General features: G+C 38.4%; 1 protein-coding gene across 5 annotated transcripts in view; it reads left to right on the top strand.

Moving 5' to 3' along the window:
* The window catches only part of LOC105220170 (asparagine synthetase domain-containing protein CG17486), a 36,720-nt gene extending 17,668 nt beyond the window's left edge, over window positions 1–19,052 (top strand). For 4 of the 5 annotated variants that reach the window (XM_054230728.1, XM_054230727.1, XM_054230726.1 and 1 more), the window contains 4 exons: window positions 2,153–17,047; window positions 17,104–17,618; window positions 17,693–18,413; window positions 18,486–19,052. In XM_054230728.1, the coding sequence (XP_054086703.1) occupies window positions 2,153–2,581 (429 nt within the window). In that variant the 3' untranslated portion in view covers window positions 2,582–17,047; window positions 17,104–17,618; window positions 17,693–18,413; window positions 18,486–19,052. Of the gene's footprint in view, window positions 1–2,136; window positions 17,048–17,103; window positions 17,619–17,692; window positions 18,414–18,485 lie in introns of those variants that run through there. The other variant, XM_054230730.1, reaches the window with a different exon arrangement.
* Window positions 19,053–25,094: the final 6,042 nt, after the last annotated feature.

Below are 25,094 nucleotides of genomic sequence, written 5' to 3'. Positions count from 1 at the left end.
TTTTTTACTTTTCCAACCAACAAATAAGTTGCCAAAAGAGGCGAACTTTTCGTAACAACATAAAAAAATTTATTTATAAATATACATTATTATATAGGATCATTTTATATATGACGATTTTAAGAATATCGTTCATGGTGATATTTTATCTTCACATTATTCAATTTGGTTCACTATGTTTTACTTTTCCGTTTTCTAGGATGACGTCAGTATGTCGTAATCTTGACTTCTGCCATTCTTGGGTACCAATATCGTTTCACCCCAAGAATTATAAAACACAAGATTACGATATAGTGACGCGCTCAGAACCCCCGAATGGGAATAGGCAACAGAAGAATTGTCAAATGGAAAACGGAAATGTGAATCATAGTGAACCAAATTGAATAATGTGCAAATAAAATATCACAATGAACGTGATTCTTAAAATCGTCATCCATAAAATTATGCAATATAATAATGCATATTTATAATTAATATTATATACAGTGGAACTTCTCTAACTCGAATCACCATAATCCACAAAAAAAACTTCGAGTTATAGAATTTTCATTAAAACGTACAATTTTTCAAAAAGTGTTAAAATATAGACTTTTACACAGTTTTATATATTTACTTCGCATACAATTTTGTGTATATAACCTTAAAACATAAATTCTGTGATTTTGATTGCTGCAGTTTACTTTTGTTTGGCTGTTGACGTCTGTATCCCATGCCTTTGTTATATGATTTATCCAATCCATAAGTGTATTATCATATTTTTTGTTCGCCTCCTTATGATATAGAGAGGCTCCATTAAAATTCTGCCTCGATAGTACAATTTTAAATTTTGTATTATGCCCTGGTCGAAAAGTTCGATGTATAGAAGGAAATTTGTATGAAATTTGACTTTTATTGCCCCTTCAAAACTTCGAGTTATGGAGAACTTCGAGTTAAGGAAGTTTGAGTTATGGAAGGAAATTTGTATGAAAATTGTTTTCTAAACGTTATTGCCAATTTAGAAGTTTGAGTTATGGAGATCTTCGTGTTATAGAGGTTCGATTTACGGAAGTTCCACTGTATTTTGTTATAAAAAGTTCGCCATTTTACCAACTTTTTTGTTGGTTGGAAAAGTGAAAAAAAAACTCTTTATATACGACTTGTTTGTACTATTGTTGTTAAATTCCGCCAATGCTCACTTCTTTTTCAAGTTAATATATTTCTCATTTAGAATTTTAAATAATAATTAAGCACATTGACGTCAGTTCTTTGTGTTGGCTTTATTGTTTTGTACTACCGTGCAATTGGTCAATTTTTCATTCGATTTTTGTTTAGCTCGCGTGTTTCGGGGTTTTGATTGCGTCATTCAACAGGAAATTAAAACCCAAAAAAGCTAACTGTAAACGAGGGCGTAATCTTGTATTTTATCATTCTTGGTTTCACCCTATGTTTTAACTTCTATATTTACATATCGATGGCTTAATCGTAGGCGTATCTACACTTTTCGTTACTTTTCAGGAGAAGGAAAAAACTGAATAAAACCTTAAAAACTTAAGATGCAAAAAACATTTCTATTGCAATTTTTATTCAAAACAGGTAACAAATTCAATTGTGGTATAATTTTGTTATTATTTTTAATTTCTTTGAAGTTATTTGAGATAGGGCTTTATGTTGTTATTGTAACTTCGAATGAGTTAGGGCTTTTTTTATATGACTATAAATCCGTTATTTACGATCATAGCCCACTAATTTTTTAGGGGGAGGAGTATTTACACTGGTCTACCAGAATACATTAAAAACGCGATTTCGAAAAAAATGTATATACGCCTTTTCTATATTAAGCCAACGATATATACTTATTATTTATAATGACAGCTGGAAATAAATAGTCATACTAAGTAATCGTTTATAACTCCTCCCATTTATGTGTAAGTCCACACCGGATTAGTTAAAAATGTGTTAATGTATTGAATAATAAGAGAGAACAAGATAGATTGGAACCTAAAATCTTAAACAAATAAATTTATTTCATATCTCAATTAATTGTAGTTCTAATTGACTGTTTAATTTTAATGTTTATAACAATAAGCAATAATTCCTTTTTTCGCTGTAAATATTTATTTCAAAACTGGTAAAAAGTTTTAACTTCAAGTCAAATAGTGATTCTTAATTTCAGGTCGTTTTGGTTGGTAGTGGTGCAGATGAGCTGTTCGGAGGATATACACGGCACAGAAATGCGTTTTCACGTTTTAAAGGGACTGAAACCGAGAAACTCGAAACCCTTCGCGAAGAATTAGATAAGGATTGGAGCCGGATTTGGGCTCGTAATTTAGGACGCGATGATAGAATTGTAGCAGATAATGGTAAAACATTAAGAGCGCCTTTCATTGAAGAACATCTGGTTCACTACGTTCGCAGTTTCTCACCTTCGCAGCTTTGTTGCTTTCTGCTGAAAGAAGGAGTAGGCGATAAATTATTTTTACGTTTATATGGTTTTCAAATAGGTTTAAAAAATATAGCTTATATGAAAAAAAGAGCAATTCAGTTTGGATCAAAAATAGCAAATAAGAAACAAAATGCAACTGATCGTTCAATTTACTTGTAATATAATATGCATTGAAAAATTAAAAGTCCGAATTTGATTGCTAACTTTTCTACTTTTACCAAACCATTTATGTAGGATTACAGGATTGATACCCAGTATCTGGCGCATATTTCTGGCAAGCCTGAGACTTTCACTTCAGTTTTTTGATAGCTATACTATTTTATTTGTTTTGCGTATAGTTTTTTCTCTTTTTCACCAAGTTTTTGCATTTTTTTCAATCAATGAAGCGCTTCAATACAGCGAACATACTTGGCTGGCGACATTTTGAAAATGAAATATCAGCATTCAAATGCCCACATAAACAGAGCTTTTCTGTGCACTTTACAAATTCAACAAATTTCTAATTTATAAAAATTTTGAAATTTATCAAGCATTTCGTATTCTGTGTCTAAAAAAAAACTATTTTCTTGATAAATTGTTACTAAGCCAAATGCTCTTCACAGCATGTGTTTTTTTACAAATAAAATATCTGGATATGGATAGTTGTGAAAGTGAATTTGTTGCAATGGAAGATATTTTACTTTTTTTATTTTTTACAAAGAGGGAAATTGTGAACATGGTGATGGACTGCGTTATTCAGAGGCTTTTATATTAAGATTGTTATTTTTCCTTTTTTTGTATAAAATAAATGAAGATAATGCAGGTAACTTTGTCGAAATTGATTTCACTATATTGCATACGATTTCAGCCTATCAAATTTTTGGCAATAAATGACAAAGTTTAGATTTTCATAGCCCCAAGGAACTTTTTTGAAGCTAAGCATAACAACCAACTCAACATCTCCAAACGCAGCTGGTTCTACGCCACCGGAGTTGACCCGGATTTTATCAAAGGCTGGAGATCTAACCCTGTTTGGATCGATTAGTTTTAAGTCTAGTTGTACGTCATTGGAGCAACGCCTTGCAGCAGGGTTGCTCCATATCCTCTTACTCCGGGCTGGCATCGAGTCCAACCCAGAGCCTGAGGTATTTTTCTGCTGCGTATGAGCTAAAAGGCTCCATCCAAACGCAATACTGCGACTGTTGCCTCTACGGCAGTGCAACTTGCACCTAGTTCGCGCAACGCACCGTCACCCTCAGTGAGTGGCCAACTTAGGGCCCCTACGGCCCCAGGAGCTCAAGTAGACAGCATGACTCCGTGTGTCAGACCGTAATACGTCGGAATGTGACCTCAGTCAGATGCAATTCCTGCACTGGCTGGTGTCATTTTTCGACGTGTTTCGGCCTGCGCACCACACGTGAGTGGAGTGTATCGTACGTTGCCCCATGCTGTAATAGGAGTCTGCCCCCGCAACCAACAACATCGGAGTCGCCAAACAACACCGAAGTGCGACATTTTCCTTTGCGGGTAACACAGCTGCAACAACCTCCACCTGTACGTCACTCCCTCACTCCCAGGGTCACGACAGCAAGACACGCGACCAAGACACACCCGACTCTTACAATTTAACTGCAACGGGCTCGAAGGTGATATCGACCGCAGGGACACTATCCTAGAATGTCAGGGTATAGCTGTCCGGTCAGGCGATGTCGAGCTCGAAATATTTAATATATACATCCCCCCAGTTACAAGTTGCCCAAGGATATCACTCGAATATTAGTGCGCGACTTCGTGGTGAAAACCGACAGGTACCTGGCGACTTTAACGCGCACCACGATCTTTGGCATTCTTGCCTGTCAAGTTATCGGAGAGGGATGGAGCTGGCAGAAAAGATAGACGATTCGAAATTCTGCACAATGAATGACGAAGCCCCTACCAGGATTATGAGCACTTGCAGCAGCTTGCCAGACATCACCATTGCTAGCGGTGGTCTCTCTCTTCATCTCTCTCTTCGACCTGTGCTCTTGCATAAGACCATCTGCCCATAATTATCTCGATTGAAAAACCTCCCGACTTTATTTCTGCGGACAACCGCGCCTATGTTAACTTTAATAAAGCTAACTGGGACGGCTTCACAGAATTCACTGAGAATGCCTTCGCCGCTCTTCCCATTTCTACGGACGTAATCGTTGGCGAACGTCAATTCCGCAAGGTGATCACCGATGCTACTGCTCGTTTCTTACCAGCCGGAAGAATTGCTAATATGCGCCCCAATTTCCCGGCTGAAGCGGCAGTTTTAGCAAATGAGCGTGACTCCTTACGCCAGGTCGATCCCTGTGATCCCCGTATAAGGGATCTCAATTTGGAGATTCGATAACTGGTAAATAACTATTAGCGGGCGAAATGGGTAGAGCATTTGAAGTCCTGTAATCTTTCCACTGGTGTGAGCAAGCTCTGGTCAACCGTCAAATCCCTGTCAAACCCCAGGAGACATGACGACAGGGTTGAAATTCAATTCGGTATCCATGCCTCCTCGGACCCGGAGAGGGGCGCGAGCTATTTTAGCCGACAATTCATACTGCACCCCCCGGTTGACAAGGCTAAAAGACGTGTCACCAGACGGCTGCGCAATATGCGAAACAGCGGCGCGCCACTTGTTTTCACCAGTGGGGAGGTTCAGGAGGTCATCAGGAAGACCAAGTCCTCCAAAGCCATCGGCCCTGACGGAATCAATTCTTTAATGTTAAAACACCTGGGTTCAACGGGAGTAGAATATCTCGCCAAGGTACTTAATCTTTCGCTAACCAATCTTAAAATACCCGATATGGAGAAAATCGGAAGAGTGGTTCCACTACTGAATCCTGGGAAACCCGCCAACCTAGAGGAGTCCTATCGCGCGATAACTCTCCTCTCTCCAGTAGTGGAGACACTTGAGGCCTTACTGCTCCCGACACTCACATATCACCTGAACCTAGCAGAACATCAACATGGTTTCCGTAAAGTGCACAGTATCACTACAGCACTTAGCGTCATAAACGCCCAGATAGTTCATGGTCTTAATCAAAAACCACCCTGTAAGAGAACCGTCCTAGAAGCGTTGGACCTGTCAAAAGCTTTTGACACGGTCAACTTAACAACGCTACTAGAAGACATGGAACAATCAACACTTTCTCCGGGGCTGAAGAGATGGATTATGAACTACCTGAGCGGTCGACAATCATCTGTATTATTTCGAGGTAAAACATTGAAACTTAGACAAATTAAACAAGGGATTCCACAGGGCGGTGTCCTCTCCCAGTTACTGTTTAATTCCTATATATTTAAACTCCCTCAACCACCAGAGGGAATTTATGTTACCTCCTACACAGATGATTGTACGATAATGACGTCAGGCACTGGCATCGATGACATGTGTTCGAAAGTGAACAGCTACCTCGAACTTTCTCGCTTCTTCCCTGCGAGGAGCCTGGCACTCGCACCCACCAAATCCACGGCGACCCTTTTTACCAATTGGACGAAGGAGTACAGACTAACATTCACGTCGCGACGTCGACGCGTCGATGGCACACCAATTTGAACAGTAAACAATCCCCAGATTTTGGGAGTCACATTTGACAGTCCGCACTCCTTCACTCCACACACGACTGCGATAGTCAATAAAGTACAGAGCCGCAACAAAATCCTCAAGTCGCTAGCTGGTAGCACTTAGGGAAAGGACAAAGAAACGTTGCTGGCCACTTACAAGGCAATCGGCCGGCCGGTCGTAAATTACGCAGCACCGGTATGGTCGCCTGGATGCAGTGACACGCAGCAGAGGAAGCTACAGACGTGCCAAAACACCGCACTCCGAACAGCAACAGGATACCTCTTAATGTCACTAATGACACATCTTCACAGTGAGGCCATTATGCTGCCTATTAAGGAGCATAACGAACTGCTTATCAAGCAGTTTCTACTTGGGTGTTTTCGTAGAAATCACCCATGTAGTCACTTGCTGGAAGCGGAACCGCCCCCTAGGTGCATCAAGATATCATTCCTACAACACGTCGACGAACTCAATCCATATACCGACCAGACTGCGGACGCAAACAGTTTTAGACACGCACGCCAGTGAATGGCGTCCTTGGAACCAAACCACCACCTATAGCAGACAAGGAGCTTGAGTTGCCACGTGAAACCAGAGTGACCCTTGCGCAACTTCGATCTGGATATTGTAGCAGGTTAAACTCCTACTTATCCAGACTGAACCCCGACATGCAAAATACTTGTCCCGCATGCAATGAGTCCCCGCATGATACTAACCACCTCTTTGCATGCCCACGAACCCTACTCATCTAACACCCCTTTCCCTTTGGTCCAGCCCTGTCGAAACAGCACGTTTCCTGGGCCTCCCGTTAGATGATTTCGACGACAACTAAATTTATGCTTTTAGATAACCGCTACAATAACAACAACCAACCAACTAAATCAAAATTGCATTCCAAATATTTTTAAATATATTACAAAGAACATATGTATATGTATTATATTAGCGGTTGTGTGAATCCCTGCGATCTGATTATCAACCTCATGTCCGCGCGGCACCCTCTGTATGGTTAGCAAACGAGGTCCTAGCGACCGAGTAAAGGCCGTATAATCTTATCACCTGCATAAAAACCGGATAGATAGACTGATCTTAAACCAAACTTATCCACGAAACAAACACTAATCAAAATAACGACCTTTAGCATGAAAAATAAGGCCAGATTCTGAGCATGGAATATTTGCGCATTCTCAGAAACTTAACTAGCCAAAGAGCACAAGACTTACTGTTAAATCAATGTTAAATTATTAACTATTTATAACAAATATTGAAATGGATTTGCAAACTTACGTTATAGAATCATTAAATTCAATTTTTCAATTCAGTTCGAATATAATTAGACAGAAATCAGCTGTTTCTGTTAACATTATTTTGTTTCCCATACTTGTGGGGAAAAGCTTTTTATTTTATCAAAATTGTCATATAATACCAAAAAATTTATTACTTGATACATATCTGAAAAAATTTTCAATTTACTTGTTATTTTGTGAATTGCACACAATAGGGCTGAAAATGTCTGCTATCGGTCATAGCAATCGGTTTGAAAGTTCAGATGATAGAAATATTTGCCTGTCGAGATGTGGGGTTATGTCGTCGATGTATTGCAAGAGCGACTTCTTGATGACGCGGTTACTCTGCCAGCAGATAACTATATGGGTGAATTTTACGAAAATACGGTGCGGTATTCTGGCACATTTGTCTGTTGGTTTCTGATTAAGCCCATGAACTATCCGAGCGTTTAGAATGCTGAATGTAATGATTGCCAGAAGTAACAAAGCGTTAGGAGTCTCTACTAATGGTAAAAGTAGAGTTATCGAACGATAAGATTCCCCTTGGTTGGCGGGGTTCCCAGGTTTCCACTCTTCCAGGACCGCTTTTCTGATTTTTCGCATATTAGGTATTTTAAGAGTTTAAAGGGGGGGGGTAAGGTTCGACAACTTTTTTCTTCATTTCTTTAATTTTTTTTCTGAACCAACAACATCTCAAGAATATTGTGTGAAAGTTTTAGGTCATTCGGAGAACAACTAACGACTAACTAACAACTAACGGTACCTCCAGCTACCTGCGCTGAGTGTACAAAACTTTTAATCGATTTTCCCAAATATGTCATTTTTAAAGTCGGTGACCCGCCTACAGAAAAAACTACTGCATCGATCGTTTTGAAATTTTGAACAAATATTATACATATATATAGCTCTCGAATGACGTCGAGTTTTTATTTTGTAATTACTAACAATTTTACAATAACAAATAGGTCGATTTTTTCGTCTAAAATCGTAATTTTGGCTTGAAAATGGTACCAAAAATTTAAAAATTGAAAAATTAAAAAAAACTCGACGTCAATTGAAAGATAAACTAATAAACTAAAGAAAGCATTTTGATTTTTTGGTTTCGGATGATTCAGTGATGCTGTAGGCTGGTCACCGCACAACAACTTTTTTTCGAGGTGCCTGCAGAGATCGACGATAAATCCGTTATTCCTCGCTATTTTTCGATAAAACTTTTTTTAAGTATCCTTCAAACCGGACTATCGGCTATCGGAATTGAATTTCAACTCGATCGTCTTGTCTCCTTTGGTTTGACAGGGATTTGACGATTGACCAGAGTTTACTCACACCATTGGAGAGATTGCAGGACTTCAAATGCTCTATCCATTTCGCCCGCTTATGATTACTTACCAGTTGTCGAATCTTAAAATTGAGATCCCTTATTCGTGGGTCACAGGGATCGACCTGGCGTTTGGTACCTCGTTTACTAAAACTCATTCTTTATGAATTCTGTGAAGCCGACATAGTTAGCTTTGTTAAAATTAAGAACGGTGTGGTTGTTCGCAAAAATAAATTCGGGGGTTTATCAATTGAGATAATTATGATGCGATAGCTTGCATAAGTCGCCAGGTTCTGCAGTTTATCAGGCCACCGCTAGCAATAGTGACGTCTGGCGAGCTGCTGCCGGTGCTCACATTTCTGGTGGGGGCCTCGTCATTTATTTAGCAGAATGTCGAATCGTTTATCTGTTCTTCCCGCTTCATTCCTCTATGATCTTTTGGCAAGGGATCATTTGGGATTCTTGCCAAGTACCAAACGGTTTTCGTCACGAAGTCGCTAATATTCGGCGATATCCTGTTGGACATTATATATATTAAATATTTCGAACTCGACATCGGCTGACCGGATGCCTATACGCTGACATTCTATGGTAATGTTCCTGCGGTCGAAGTCGCCATCGTTTAAACGATATTGCACTGTGTTGTGTAAGATGAATGCTAGGCCACCATCACTGTCTCGCTCGCGAGGTTTACGTATAATCTTAGAGGCTGTTTAACTTGGTTACTTTGGCTGCAGCTATTGATACGCCTTCCCAATGTTGCTCTGGAGTTCGTAGCAGTTGAATTGTAAAAGTCGAGTACGTCTTGATGTATCTGTCGTGACCCGGAGAGTGAGGGTATGACGTATAGGTGGATGTTGTTGTGCTGTGTTACCCGCAGGGGAAGTTTTTGCACTACGGTGTTGTTGTGGATAAAATCCGGATCAATTCCAGTAATGTAGAACCTGCTGTGGTGAGAAGTGATTTTATTTAATTCTCCTTTTATTATATACGTATAGTGCAATATTATAGATATTTCAATGATATTGAATTTTAATAGTTGTTTTGTACATTTTTATATATATCCAAGACATATTTGCTTAATTGTAAGAATGGCAAACCAATTCTGATCTTCAATGGTGTCACACAATCTGATTGGATTTTCATATTTTCGAATACAAGCAAAACCAATATTCGAACCAGTTGTACCACTTTTTATTCATGGGGCAAAATTAACAAAGCATTTTTTTGTATTTTTTATCACATTATTACTTCAAAATATTGATTAAACTCGTAAAATTTCAGCTTCTTCTTTATTGGACAATGGAAGCTACTTTCCTTGTGATGATTTGCGCTTCGCATATTAACATAAAATTTTAAGGAATCACAGTAGTTCAGTTTATTGTCAAGGGAAGTCGAATATTTTATTAAATAAACAGATTTCAATATTTATGAACTATTAACAGGCCCGGCCACATGTTTTCGTGGCTAAGGTATACATTAAATTAATTTGGTCCAATCTTGGCTTCGGCGACGATATTGATTACTCGAGGTTGATTTATGTTACGCAGCATGATGACAACTCACACTACTTTTAATTGCAAAGTGAGTGGTGATAGTACTGGCAATTTTAAATAGTTTGGGATAATTGACTACGTCATCCTGGTTTGTAACTGTGTCAACTCTCTTGGACCGAAATTCTAAATTCTTTTTTTTTACCACCAATATAGTTCATTCAATCAGTCATTTATGGTTATCATATTGAGGTTTCATGCCAGGAAAACCTCTCTTTCGAGTCATTGAAGTGACAGAAATCTGTTGGAAATGCTATTAATCCATCGAGGTGTCAACTGCCAACTGCTTCTACATTCGCAATTTGATATTGTTGCAAAAACACTCATATGCTAGTTTTTAATTGGCGATTCTTTATGTGTCGCCACAAATTAAATGATTTTAGGCATGCGATTAGCCCGTTAGTAACAGTTGATCCAGGAATAATTGTAAGAGTCTGGCGTAAATCACCTGCTAACAGAATCCTGGCTCCACCAAAAACGTTCATCGACAATCAAGATCTTTTAAAGTCCTGTGCCGGACCTCCAGCGACTTCTTGAATATTTGGAAAATCTTCGTTATAGCGCTATTTTTGGCGATTTTGCAGACTGGTGTTTCGTTCATTAGCAATTTAGGAGTAATTTCAAGCCCGAATGTACCTTTTCTTTGCCTACTAAAAGGTGCCAATTTGCCCCTATACCCGTTAACCTTGGTGGTAAAAATGAGTGAAATTGGTTCTGGAATTACATCAGCCCTCATATACTATATACAATTAATTCCTATTGGACTTTATGTCGAATATATAGGTCAAATTTTGTGTTATCAATCTTTCAAATTGTTTTGGGCTATCGACACAACCTTATACAATTGCATGATTCAATTATAAAAGGTTTGATAAGTAAACAGCTTTCTCGCTCTATTTTGACACCCCTTCTGCGTTAGCAAAACAATAATGTTTCTTCCAAAATCTAACCAGAAAATTGTTCAAAAATTTGTAAATAGTAGCAGATATTTACCAATACAAGGGGTAGGCAATACTGTACAAATTTTCTCGGTTTTTTCGTGATTTCATTTGTTGACATTTCAATTTTGGATTGTGTGAATTGAGGTAAGTATTCCGTTGAAATTTAATTCTTGTTTTAAAATCGGTAATATTCATTAAGATATATATTTCAGTGAGTACACTAGCGAATCCCACCTGTGAAGAAGTTTTTTTTAAACTTATGAACTGTGTTGAAAGTAATCGAGTATGTTGCAAAGATAAACTTAAAATATTTGTCCAAAAATAAATGATATAATATATTTTTTTGCAGGATTGAATAACGTTGACATCCTCTTCGTGTTTGTAGCAAGATTCTACAAGGTTTTTCTACACGAATTACATTACCTAACGTATGTAAGTAATTTATTGTTTTAAAATAAGTGCAATTTGCTTCCAGCGGCAAATACACTTAACTTTTGTTATTGCAAAGAAGTGTGCAAAATTTTAACAATATCACAGATAAGTCTTTAAGTGCATTTGCCGTTTTACACACTTTCATAGCCACATAGCACACATATGTATACATTTATATTACCATAAAATTCGCCAAAATTATACCTACTCCTTTATTGAATACATATTTATATTACAACTATTTTTAAGCCGTTAGTTTAAGTTTAGGCTACGTGCTTTGATTGAACGAAATAAAGATTCTCTTATAATTAAATCGTAGAACAAAACACACGTATTTATGATTTTATCAAATACCTCCTTTTTCGCGAAAGGCAATTAGACTTTATTCCCCCATCCCTAGAAATTGTATTTTCGCTTCTCAAAAACGCTTGAGATATTTCATTCGGGTTAGTTGGTTAAATTTATTAGACATAATTCATTAAATTTGCATGTACTTTACAATTATTGAAGTTAGCATATGCATATGTACTTCATTCATTCAAAACTACCACCTTCATGAAATTTTTAACCGAACATTTTATACTCTCGCAATTTATTTATTTGACTTTATTTATATTATGTAATACACAATTTGACCCACATATTCGTCATATATATTGTATAAAGTCCATTGAAAGTTGGAAACCATAATATTAGGTTAGAAGCACCGAGGTCCTCGTGTTCGATATATGGGGCCTTAAAAACCTATGGTCCGATTTCGACGATTTTTAGAATGGGGCTTCCACACTATTAACATAGTATTTGTGCAAAGTTCTGCACTGATATCTTCACTAGTACTTACTTTATATATTGTAAAGTAAACGATTCGGAGGATGGGATCATGTGTAGAAGTTCACGCAAGTGAGGAAAGTTTTTGATTGTCACTCACTTGGGAGTGGCCAGAAACGATTCTTCTCCACATGGTTCAAGCAGCTCACGACTTCCGGTTTTAGACCAAGTATCCTCTGGGTAGCCAACAGACATCCGTTTGAAGGCGAGCTAAAGTGAGAAGGCGAAGCCCGCTTATGCGGTTGTGCGTAGGGTTTGGGACCCACCACATAAAAACACCCCCCAATGAAAAATCTACGAAAGCCTCGGATGAGACACCCCCCTTTTGATGACGACCCCTGCAAACGTTTTAAGGATAATGATATAAGGGCATGCACCTGGAATGTCCGGACCCTTAATTGGGAAGGTGCCTCTGCCCAGCTGGTTGATGTCCTCATACGACTTAAGGCTGACATCACCGCCATCCAAGAAGTGCGATGGACGGGACAAGGACGGAAGAAGGTGGGTCCTTGTGACATCTACTACAGCGGCCATATAAAGAAGCGTAAATTTGGTGTTGGATTTGTGGTGGGAGAGAGACTCCGTCGCAAAGTCCTGGCATTCACCCCGGTGGATGAACGTCTAGCCACAATCCGCATCAAAGCGAGGTTCTTCAACATATCGCTGATTTGCGCCCACGCCCCAACGGAAGAGAAGGACGATGTGACCAAAGATGCTTTCTATGAGCGCCTAGAACGCACCTATGAGCGCTGCCCCCCGCCACGATGTAAAAGTCGTGCTTGGTGATTTTAACGCCAGGGTGGGTAAAGAAGGTGTCTTTGGCACAACAGTCGGAAAATTCAGCCTCCATGACGAAACATCGCCAAACGGCCTGAGGCTGATCGACTTCGCTGGGGCCCGAAATATGGTCGTCTGTAGTACCAGATTCCAGCATAAGAAAATACATCAAGCTACTTGGCTGTCTCCTGGTCGAAACACGCGGAACCAAATCGATCACGTTGTGATAGACGGAAGACATGTCTCCTGTGTTTTAGACGTGCGTACGCTCCGAGGACCAAATATAGACTCGGATCATTATCTGGTCGCAGCGAAGATACGCACCCGCCTCTGTGCGGCAAAGAATGCCCGTCAACAAACACAAGGAAGGTTCGACGTCGAAAAGCTGCAATCGCAACAGACAGCCACGAAATACTCTACTCGACTTGCACTCCTGCTCTCTGAGAGCACTCATCAGCATCTCGGTATAAGGGAACTGTGGAACGGCATCTCAAACTCACTGCGTACCGCTGCAGCCGAAACAATTGGTTTTCGGCAACGACAAAAAACAAGCTGGTACGATGAGGAGTGCCGTCTCGCAGCGGAGAGAAAACAGACTGCCTACCTCGCAACATTGCAAACGACCACAACACGTGCGGGATGGGATAGATACCGAGAGCTGAAGAGGGAAGCGAGACGCATTTGCAGACAAAAAAAGAAAGAGGCCGAAATGCGTGAGTACGAAGAGCTTGAGAAGCTGGCAGACAGAGGGAATGCTCGAAAATTTTATGAAAAAATGAAGCGACTTAACGAAGGTTTCAAGACCGGAGCATCCTCATGTAGAGACCAAGGTGGTAATCTAGTAACCGATGTCCAGGGCATACTGGGATTATGGAGGGAACACTTCTCCGACCTGCTGAATGGCAGTGAGAGTACAACACCAGGAGATGGCGAACCCGATCCCCCAATCGATGACGATGGAACAGATGTTCCATTACCCGACCATGAAGAAATTCGAATAGCAATTACCCGCTTGAAGAACAACAAAGCAGCGGGGGCCGATAGATTACCGGCAGAACTATTCAAATACGGCGGCGAAGAACTGATAAGGTGCATGCATCAGCTTCTTGGTCGGAAGAAAGCATGCCTGACGATTGGAATCTCAGTGTGCTCTGCCCAATCCATAAAAAGGGAGATCCCACAATCTGCGCCAATTACCGTGGGATCAGCCTCCTAAATATCGCATACAAGGTTCTATCGAGCGTATTGTGTGAAAGACTAAAGCCCACCGTCAACAAACTGATTGGACCTTATCAGTGTGGCTTTAGACCTGGAAAATCGACAACTGACCAGATATTCACCATGCGCCAAATCATGGAAAAGACCCGAGAAAAGAGGATCGACACACACCACCTTTTTGTCGATTTTAAAGCTGCTTTCGACAGCACGAAAAGGAGTTGCCTTTACGCCGCGATGTCTGAATTTGGTATCCCCGCAAAACTAATACGGCTGTGTAAATTGACGTTGAGCAACACCAAAAGCTCCGTCATGATTGGGAAGGACCTCTCCGAGCCGTTCGATACCAAACGAGGTTTCAGACAAGGTGACTCACTATCGTGCGACTTCTTTAACCTGATGCTGGAAAAAATTATAAGAGCTGCAGAGCTAAACCGAGAAGGTACAATCTTCTACAAGAGTGTACAGCTCCTGGCGTACGCCGATGATATTGATATCATCGGAAGCAACAACCGCGCCGTTTGTTCTGCTTTTTCCCGCATGGATAAGGAGGCGAAGCGAATGGGTCTGGAGGTGAATGAGGACAAGACGAAATATCTCCTGTCATCAAACAAACAGTCGGCGCATTCGCGTCTTGGCTCCCACGTCACTGTTGACAGTCATAACTTCGAGGTCGTAGATAATTTCGTATACCTGGGAACCAGCATCAACAACACGAACAATGTCAGCCTCGAAATCCAGCGCAGAATAACTCTTGCCAACAGGTGCTACTTTGGACTGAGTAGGCAATTGAACAGTAAAGTCCTCTCTCGACGAACCAAAATCAAGCTCTACAAGTCACTTATCATTCCCGTCCTGCTTTACGGTGCAGAAGCTTGGACGATGTCAACATCAGATGAGACGACACTAGGAGTTTTCGAGAGGAAAATTTTGCGCAAGATTTATGGTCCTCAGAACATTGGCAACGGCGAATACCGCAGACGATGGAACGATGAGCTGTACGAGTTATACGACGACATTGACATAGTTCAGCGAATAAAAAGACAGCGGCTACGCTGGCTAGGTCATGTTGTCCGAATGGACGAAAACACTCCAGCCCTGAAAGTGTTGGATGCAGTACCCGCCGGAGGAAGCCGAGGAAGGGGAAGGCCTCCACTCCGTTGGAGGGACCAGGTGGAGAGCGACCTGGTTACACTTGGGATCTCCAACTGGCGCCGAACTGCAAAGGAGAGAGACAGGTGGCGCACTATCGTCGATTCGGCTATAACCGGCTAAACGGTTGCAACGCCAATCACATACATACAAACGATTCAGATTGTCTTCAAAGTTCTGGTATATAGTAAGTAGGCGTGGTTGTGAAGCGATTTGGCCTATTTTCACAACATATCATTGGGATGTAAGGAAACTATTACAAACCAAGTTTCATTGAAATCGGTCGAGTAGTTCCTGAGATATGGTTTTTGACCCATAAGTGGGCGACGCCACGCCCATTTTCCATTTTGTAAAAAAATCTGAGTGCAGCTTTCATCTGCCATTTCTTATGTGAAATTTAGTGTTTCTGACATCTTTCGTTAATGAGTTAACCCACTTTAAGTAATTTTCGACCTAACTTTTGTATGGGAGGTGGGCGTGGTTATGATCCGATTTCTTTCATTTTTGGACTGTATTAGGAAGTGGCTAAAAAAAGCGACTGCAGAAAGTTTGGTTTCTATAGCTCTATTGGTTTGCGAGATATGTATAAAAAACTTAGTAGGGGGCGGAGCCACGCCCACTTCCCCAAAAAAATTACATCCAAATATGCCCCTTCATAGTGCGATCCTTAAAACCAAATTTTATTTCCATAGCTTTATTTATAGCTTAGTTATGGCACTTTATGTGTTTTCAGATTTCGCCATTTTGTGGGCGTGGCAGTGGTCCGATTTTGCTCATTTTCGAAAGAAACCTTCCTATGGTGCCAAGAAATAAGTGTGCCAAGTTTCATTAAGATATCTTAATTTTTACTCAAGTTACAGCTTGCACAGACGGACGGACGGACAGACAGACATTCGGATTTGAACTCCATTCTTCACTGTGATCACTTTGGTATATATAACCCTATATCTAACTCGTTTAGTTTTGGGTGCTACAAACAACCGTTATGTGAACAAAACTATAATACTCTCTTTAGCAACATTTGTTGCGAGAGTATAAAAATTCAATTAATATATAAAATTAAGAAATTGATAACTAAGTTTAAGGGGTGTCGAATATTAAACACCTTTACAAGTATACTTATTTATAAGCAATCATTATTCAAATAAATGAATTACTTAAACAAAAAACAATACGACTTTAAATTTCACTAACAAAATAGAAATCTGGTAGAATATATTACGCTGGAACTCTAATTTAGTTTTGTTATTAATTTAGAATTTAAAATGCTAAAAGCAAGTTGTGTTTTTTGCAGAACAACTTGGACGCATGAGGGTTTTAAATTGTTTCAAGTCCCAAAAAATGATTTAAAAAGAAAGAAGTGGTCAGATTCATGTGGAGTCGATTTAAAACCGACTTCGAGAATTTGTTCACTCCATTTCTCATTCGAAGATTATGTGTCTGGGTCAGACCGAAAACGCAGTAAATTAGCAGAGGATGCATTACCAGTAGCTGTCGACAGCCTATGTGAATGGCAAGAAAATACGCCTAAATTTATTGATAGCTCAACGCAAACTGAGTAAAATTATAATTTATAATTTTTAAATATTGTTTCATTAACTTTAGTGTCTTTAGACCATATGAAGATCAAATTGCATTACTCGAAGCAAGAATTGTGGAGCTTAAAGCCCAAAATCAATATTTAGAAGATCTTCAAAACAGCGTCTGTTCAATATTTAGTTCTGGCCAAGTAAGAAAGCTTCAAAGTCCAGAAAGAAGCATTCATTGGAGTTGGGAAGGCATTGCTTATTCCATTGCAATTCATGCGGCCGGACCAAGTGATATACCTTTTGCTGATAGTCTCACAATTTTAAGTTTTGATGAAATGAAAGTTGAGCCCGTATACGAATACGATGCGCAAAACGATGTTGTCCGCCAACCATGCAATTATGTCCAAGTTGTTATAGCACGTGGACTTAAGTCGTCTTGGAAACAAACGGTTTTCAGTGCATATGATTGCAAGATGACAAAAACAATTTTAGACAACATTATAGTGAAAATGCATGATGTTGGTTTCACTGTTGTTGCAATTGTATCAGACATAGGTGCGGGAAATCAGTCCTTATGGAAGGAATTAAAAATAAGAAGTGGTATGAAAACGACTTTCTTTATCATTAAATATACATACATATGTTATTCTTAAAATATATACTAATTTTTCTAGATAAAACATGGTTTAACAATCCGGCAATAGATGGTAAAATTTTTGTCTTTGCTGATGTACCACATTTACTGAAACTTATTCGTAATCACTTTCTCGACGTGGGATATGTATACAAAGAAAAATTGCTAACTCCGAAAACTATAGTACAGTTGCTTGCCTTGACGTCAGCATCAGACGCTTCCGTTGTACACAAATTGACGGAAGAACATCTTACGGTTCATCATGCTAGACGTCAAAAAGTGAAGTTGGCTGCGCAGTTATTTTCACATAGCACATCAAGCGCTATACGTAGGTGTTATGCATTGGGGCATGAAATATATAATGTCATTGAAATCGCAGAGTTTGTGGACATTATAAACAATTGGTTCGATATTTTTAATTCGAAATTAAATACATACCAATCAGTTCCGTATAAAAAGCCTTTTGGAATGGATTTGGCACCCTAAATGAAATTTTTGGGAGATGTAGACCATTGCATAAGCAATACAAGAGCTTTTGGTCGTCAGTCATTGTTGTCATTCTGGGATACTGTTAAGCAACAATTCGTTGCGTGGTTTATATACTTATTTAAAAAATAAGTATAACATACATTACATCTTAACGTATCGACTCAACCAAAATATACTCGAAAACTTTTTTGGAGCAATGCGGTCAAGGGGTGGTCTTTACGATAACCCAAGCCCAATGCAATTTAAATACAGGCTACGTAAACATTTACTAGGTAAACGCTAAAAATATACCCAAATATATGTAAAATAAGTACTACTTTTTCATCTAATTAACTAACTTATAGCCCGCAACACTGAAATTTTCTCGTCTTGTGGAAATATGGAGCACGACGAAACCGAATGGCTCAGTCTTAATGAAGGTTTGGTGGAAAATTTGAACCGTTTTCTATCAGAAGAGGACCTGGTTTCGGAAGAGTTCGAATTACCTAACGAACTCGCGTTTCCTACTGAAGTTGATGGTGTTAATTTCGATCACCTGTATGAAGATGCATTAGAATATATTGCAGGATTCATCGTTAGGAAATTGGGTTTATCCGAACATATTTCGAATGAACCGACATATACGTGGATAGACGAATTATCGATGGGAGCCTTAACAAAGCCAACGTCCAGCTTTTTAAAAATTATTAAAAGCCTTGAAACCATTTATAACAACTTTAATGGTTACACAATAAATGGCTCAAATAATTACTTGCAAAAGCTCATCGCCTGTTCGGAGGATATATGTGCTAACTCTGATGTAAGAAGGCTATTTTTTAAGACATAGACAAAATTCGTCGAAGTTCTGCAAGAACAAATAGCGCTCGACAAAACTACCAAGTCACAATGCAAAAAAAAAAAAAAAAAAACAAGGGCTAAGTTCGGGTGTAACCGAACATTTTATACTGTCGCAATTTATTTATTTAACTTTATTTATATTATATAATACACAATTTGACCCACATATTCGTCGTATATATTGTATAAAGCCTATTAAAAGTTGGAAACCATAATATTATATTAGAAGCACCGAGGTCCTCATGTTCGATATATGGGGTCTTGAAAACCTATGGACCGACTTCGGCGCTTTTTAGAAAGGGGCTGCCACACTATAAATGCAGAATTTATGCAAAGTTCTGCACCGATATCTTCACTAGTGCTTACTTTACATATGTATATATTGTAATGTAAACGATTCAGATGGACTTCAAAGTTCTGGTATATAGGAAGTAGGCGTGGTTGTGAAGCGATTTTGCCTATTTTCACAACATATCATTGGGATGTAAGGAAACTATTTCATTGAAATCGGTCGAGTATTTACTGAGATATGGTTTTTGACCCATAAGTGGACGACGCCACGCCCATTTTCCATTTTGTAAAAAAATCTGAGTGCAGCTTTCATCTGCCATTTCTTATGTGAAATTTAGTGTTCCTAACGTTTTTCGTTAATGAGTTAACCCACTTTTAGTAATTTTCAACCTAACCTTTGTATGGGAGGTGGGCGTGGTTATTACCCGATTTCTTTCATTTTTGGACTGTATTAAGAAGTGGCTAAAAACACGACAGCAGAAAGTTTGGTTTATATAGCTCTCTTGGTTTCCGAGGTATGTACAAAAAATCTATTTGGGGGCGGGGCCATGCCCACCTCCCCAAAAAAATTACATCCAAATATGTCCCTTCATAGTGCGATCCTTCATATCAAATTTTATTTCCATAGCTCTTTATGACTTAGTTATGACACTTTATGTGTTTTCGGTTTTCGCCATTTTGTGGGCGTGGCAGTGGTCCGATTTTGCTCAACCTTCCTATGGTGCCAAGGAATAAGTGTGCCAAGTTTCATCAAGATATCTTTATTTTTACTCAAGTTACGGACGGACGGACGGACAGACAGACATTCGGATTTGAACTCCACTCTTCACCCTGATCACTTTGGTATATATAACCCTATATATAACTTGTTTAGTTTTGGGTGTTACAAACAACCGTTATGTGAACAAAACTATAATACTCTCTAGCAACTTTGTTGCGAGAGTATAAAAAAAAAAACCTTTCACTGAATTATTTACTTAAAATTGTTTAATTATTTAAATTTCGTATTAGTTAGTACATAAGAAATAATACAATGTAAATCCATAAATTAAATAAATAAAAGTTGTAATTCATATTCATTTATTTACACAATTTGGTTATTAAAGTATTCGTATTGATTTTAGAACAAAATCTAGTCAGTTTACTGATACTTTAGTAGTTATAACGTTCATGTATTTGAAAACGACTCTCAGTGGAATATGATTATGGACTTCACAACTGGATGGTCATTTTAGCACGTTGGATAATTTCTTTTAACGGTCGGTAATAGATTTCTTTTTGTGATATTAATTTTATATTCAACCACAGCACTTGACTCGACTACAAATTAATGAGAATTCCAGATTATTATTATAAGATAGACGAACAGAAAGTTCATGCAATTAATTCGTTTTGTTTTGTGAATAGCAGTATATTTTATACTACAAAGAATATAATATTTTACTACGTTCATACAAAAAGCGTATAAATTTTACCCATTTTTCCTTCCTTCGCAAATACAACCTTTTGTAACGCAGTGTCAAAACTTTGCTGTCACTACTTACCAAACCTTTTATAATTGAATCATGATACAATTGAACAATAACAAACATATTTTAACAAAGCAACAATGACAACCTTCAAAATATTGTTTTTTTGTTTTCTGTTTTTTATTTTTCTTCTCAACTCAATTAAAATTCTCTTATTATTATCTTCCTCGCAATTTTTCCACATTTACTCACTTTCTAATCTTTTTATGGCCTTCCACGAATATTTCAAGACTAAAATTAGCCAGATCGGTTTGGCCGTTCTCGTTTTTTTGCGGCACAAACGAACAGCAATTCATTGTTATATTATATTATTATCAAGCGACAATTTTTTATAATTCCGCACAGAACCATTCAGTAGGGAATCGACCGCGCGAGTGATCTTAACCCCCTCCCGTACCACCGTGCCCGAGTGACGCCTACAACTCTACATACAACGCATAGTTAGCCGCCGAACGGCTTTAACTCGTGATATCTTTTGAATGGAATGTCAGAATCTAATAATTCAAAAAGTTATATAAAGGTTTTGAAGCGATCTTAAATAATAAATAATTTATTTCGATAAGGATTAATACTAAGGTACATATAAAGAGCCTTTTCAAGTAGTGGTATTTTAATTAATTTTTTTATATAAAATCGCTTATAGTGATATAACTATAATAGTTAGAGATATGATGTCGCGATAATGATAATGTAGATAATGATGAGTTCTACAAAATTGTAGTACATCACTTTGTTATATCTTCAATCGTTTTCGCAGCATTCGCGATTAAACAAAGTTTTTTGGTATTTTTTTTACATTATCGGAGTTTTGGTAAGGAACCCTATTTTTTTTTAACAAAATATAGCCTATGTCACTCAGGGATAGTGTAGCTGTCCAATGGTAAAAGAATTTTTCAAATCGGTTCAGTAGTTTCGGAGCCTATTCGAGACAAACAAACAAAAAAACAAAAAAACAAACCTTTCCTCTTTATAATATTAGTATAGATAAAACAATCTTACTGCTTTTAATGTTATCCCTTAAACGGTTAGCAATTTTGGGTTCATTCGCATTATAACTGAATCGGGATCCATTTTTCTATCTTTTATTTAGCAATTTTGGGTTCATTCGCATTATAACTGAATCGGGATCCATTTTTCTGTCTTTTATTCATAGTTTCATTTTGTTTAAATTTATTTGCTTCAGCTGATGGGTGCCAACTTCGTACAATACTGCATGTGTGTCATTATATTGGTACATGTTTTCTTGAGCTTTTATGTCTGGTTTTATAGTCTGTGCTTAAGTTGATGGCGAACCCGATTCCCCAATCGATTACCCATTACCCGACCATGAATAAATTCGAATAGCTATTCAAATACGGCGCGAAGAACTGATAAGGTGCATGCAACAGATTTGCAGAATATGGTCGGAAGAAAGCATGCCTGACGATTGGAATCTCAGTGTGCTCTGTGCCAATTACCGTGGGATAAGTCTCCTAAATATCGCCCATAAGGTTCTATCGAGCGTACTGTGTGAAAGACAAAAGCCCACCGTCAACAAACTGATTGGCAATTATCAGTGTGGCTTTAGACCTGGAAAATCACCATCTTGGAGAATACCCGTGAAAAGAGGATTCGCACACACCACTTTTTGTCGATTTTAAAGCTGCTTTCGGTAGCACGTAAAGAAGCTTCCCATATGCCGCGATGTTTGAATTTGGTATCTCCGCAAAACTAATACGGCTGTGTAAGCTGACAATGAGCAAAGCTCAGTCATGATTGGGAAGGACGTCTCCGAGACGTTCGTTACCAAACGAGGTTTCAGACAAGGTGACTCTCTATCATGCTGGAAAAAATATTATAATACGAGCTGCACTGCTTAATAGAGAAAGTACAATCTTCTCTAAGAGTACACAGCTGCTGGCGTACGCCGATAATATTGATATAATCGGAAGCAAGAACTGCACCGTTTGTCATAACTTCGAAATCGTAGGTAATTTCGTATACCTCGGAACCAGCATCAACAACACCAACAATATTAGCCTCGAAATCCAGCGCAGAATCATTCTTGCCAACTGGTGGTGCTTTGTAGTAAGCACTAGGAGTTTTCGAGAGGAAAATTTTGCGCAAGATTTATGGTCCTCAGAACATTGGCAACGGCGAATACCGCAGACGATGGAACGATGAGGAGTACCCGCCGTAGGAAGTCGAGGAAGGGGAAGTTCTCCACTCCGTTGGAGGGACCAGGTGGAGAGCGACCTGGTTACACTTGAGATCTCCAACTGGCGCCGAACTGCAAAGAAAAAAGAGGAGTGGCGCGCTATCATCGATTCGGCTATAACTGGCTAAACGGTTCCAACGCCAATCACATACAGTAATCTCCGCTTAAGTGCCCCTTCTTAACCTGCGAGGCATTTGAGACACTTAAGCGGGAAAGGCACTTAGCACTTAAGTGACTCGAGGTATTTACCAAGCTTTTATTTCAAATACTTCGATCTTATATTTTTTCTTTTGGAATGAAAGTCACATTTATTTTTTATTATTAACAAAAATACTTATTAATAACAATAAATCACTTAAGCGGGGATCACTGTACAAAAATATATTTGTCAAATAGAAATTATTGTTAACGAAGAATAATATTTTTAAATACGAAAATGTATTTATTTGAATAATTAATATGGATGAAAACAATAAGCAAAATATAAAAGTCGTCAAATGTAAGCAATATCACATTTTCTTTTTTTGCAATCAATTTCAAAACAATCAAAAAAAATCAGCTGTTCTATTTTTAGTACTTAAGCATGACTGTTTTTCTGTCTTATCTAGAGCACAGCATAAGAACGGACTGTGAAACCGCGCATTGTTGTAGTACGGAAACCATATATCTGTGTATAGCATAAAATCATAAAGTCATTCACAAGCCACAATGTCTTGAAAAATTTTTTGGGTTCCAAAGTAAAATAAGTTTACGGCTGTGAGCGCTTTGTACTCGGTTCATCATAACAACATACACCGCTTATGATTAATGCATTAAGCATATTGAAGAAGGCAGGCGACAGGCAGCAACATTTTATTTGAATTGAAGTGAAAGGTTTTAGTACGGCAACAATGGAATTGTGTTCTTCCACAATAGTCCGCAAACATACATACATATAAAAGCAGGTGTTTGATATGTCGCCGCCGAATGTGCACGAAGCTGGCTTTAAGACGACATTTGTAGACAATGAAATTTCGCTGTCGCTACGTCGTGAACTGCAGTCGGCTATGTGTTCAAAGCATTATACGCACAAGCGATGAACAATTACGACAGATAATGTTAATATATTGGGAAGGCGCAAACGTTAACTCGCAACTTTTGGAGTGCTAACTCGCCACTTCGAAATGAAAAAATACACGACAGCATAAGGAAACTGGGAACAATGTTATAAATGTACACAAAGCGTGTGAATACACACAAGGTGAAATTTCTATGCGCATGCTTATTTAAATTTTGATTTCTTATTTCTCTGATATATTAAAACTTTTAAAATTTATTTTTACAAAACATTTTTTAAATGAAAATAGAAAAATATCAGAAAATATTATATAATAACTGTTTAGAAGTCGCAAATTTGAGTGCGTTTATGCGTTTATTTTTACAAAACATTTTTTAAATGAAAATAGAAAAATATCAGAAAATATTATATAATAACTGTTTAGAAGTCTCAAATTTGAGTGCCTGTTTGCCATTATTGTACCTGTTGTAGGATAATCCATTTGGTAAAGCGATTCTACGAGTGGTATTGTAGTAAAAAACCTGTCGTAATATAATTGGCTGCCTTTCGGTAAGTTTTTTATTAGTGGCATAACTATAGATGGCCCATGTCCAAGACCCCAGTCTTCAAATGTCCCTGCCCCTTGAAAGGCTTCAAAATCCACTACAATGCCTGTAGGAGTTGCGCATACAAGATTTTTTAATCCAATAGGCTGGGATTTTGATCTGATTACTTGCCGAGCAGGCCATCTTCCAGTGAATGGTATCATTTGCTCGTCAATCGATTAGTTTGTGATATCAGTTGCCATTCATTCATTCTTTCATTGCAGCGTTCTCTAATCATGTCTATGATGGGAATCTGGAACAGAAAAGTCTACAAAGTGTATGTCTGACCGTAGAAAGAGAAATTTATCTCGAGACATTGAATTAAATATGGCAAGAATTTTGCATTCATTTGACCAGTACATTTTTATGGCAGGGTAGCAAGGCAGCCCATTATGATTGCACACCCGTAAAATCGTTTTATATCGGCTGTTACATAACGCGCCTCTTGACCACGATTA

This window comes from Zeugodacus cucurbitae, chromosome 5, assembly GCF_028554725.1.
Source record: "Zeugodacus cucurbitae isolate PBARC_wt_2022May chromosome 5, idZeuCucr1.2, whole genome shotgun sequence".
NCBI lineage: Eukaryota > Metazoa > Arthropoda > Insecta > Diptera > Tephritidae > Zeugodacus > Zeugodacus cucurbitae.
This window is presented reverse-complemented; position numbering and strand designations above follow the sequence as displayed.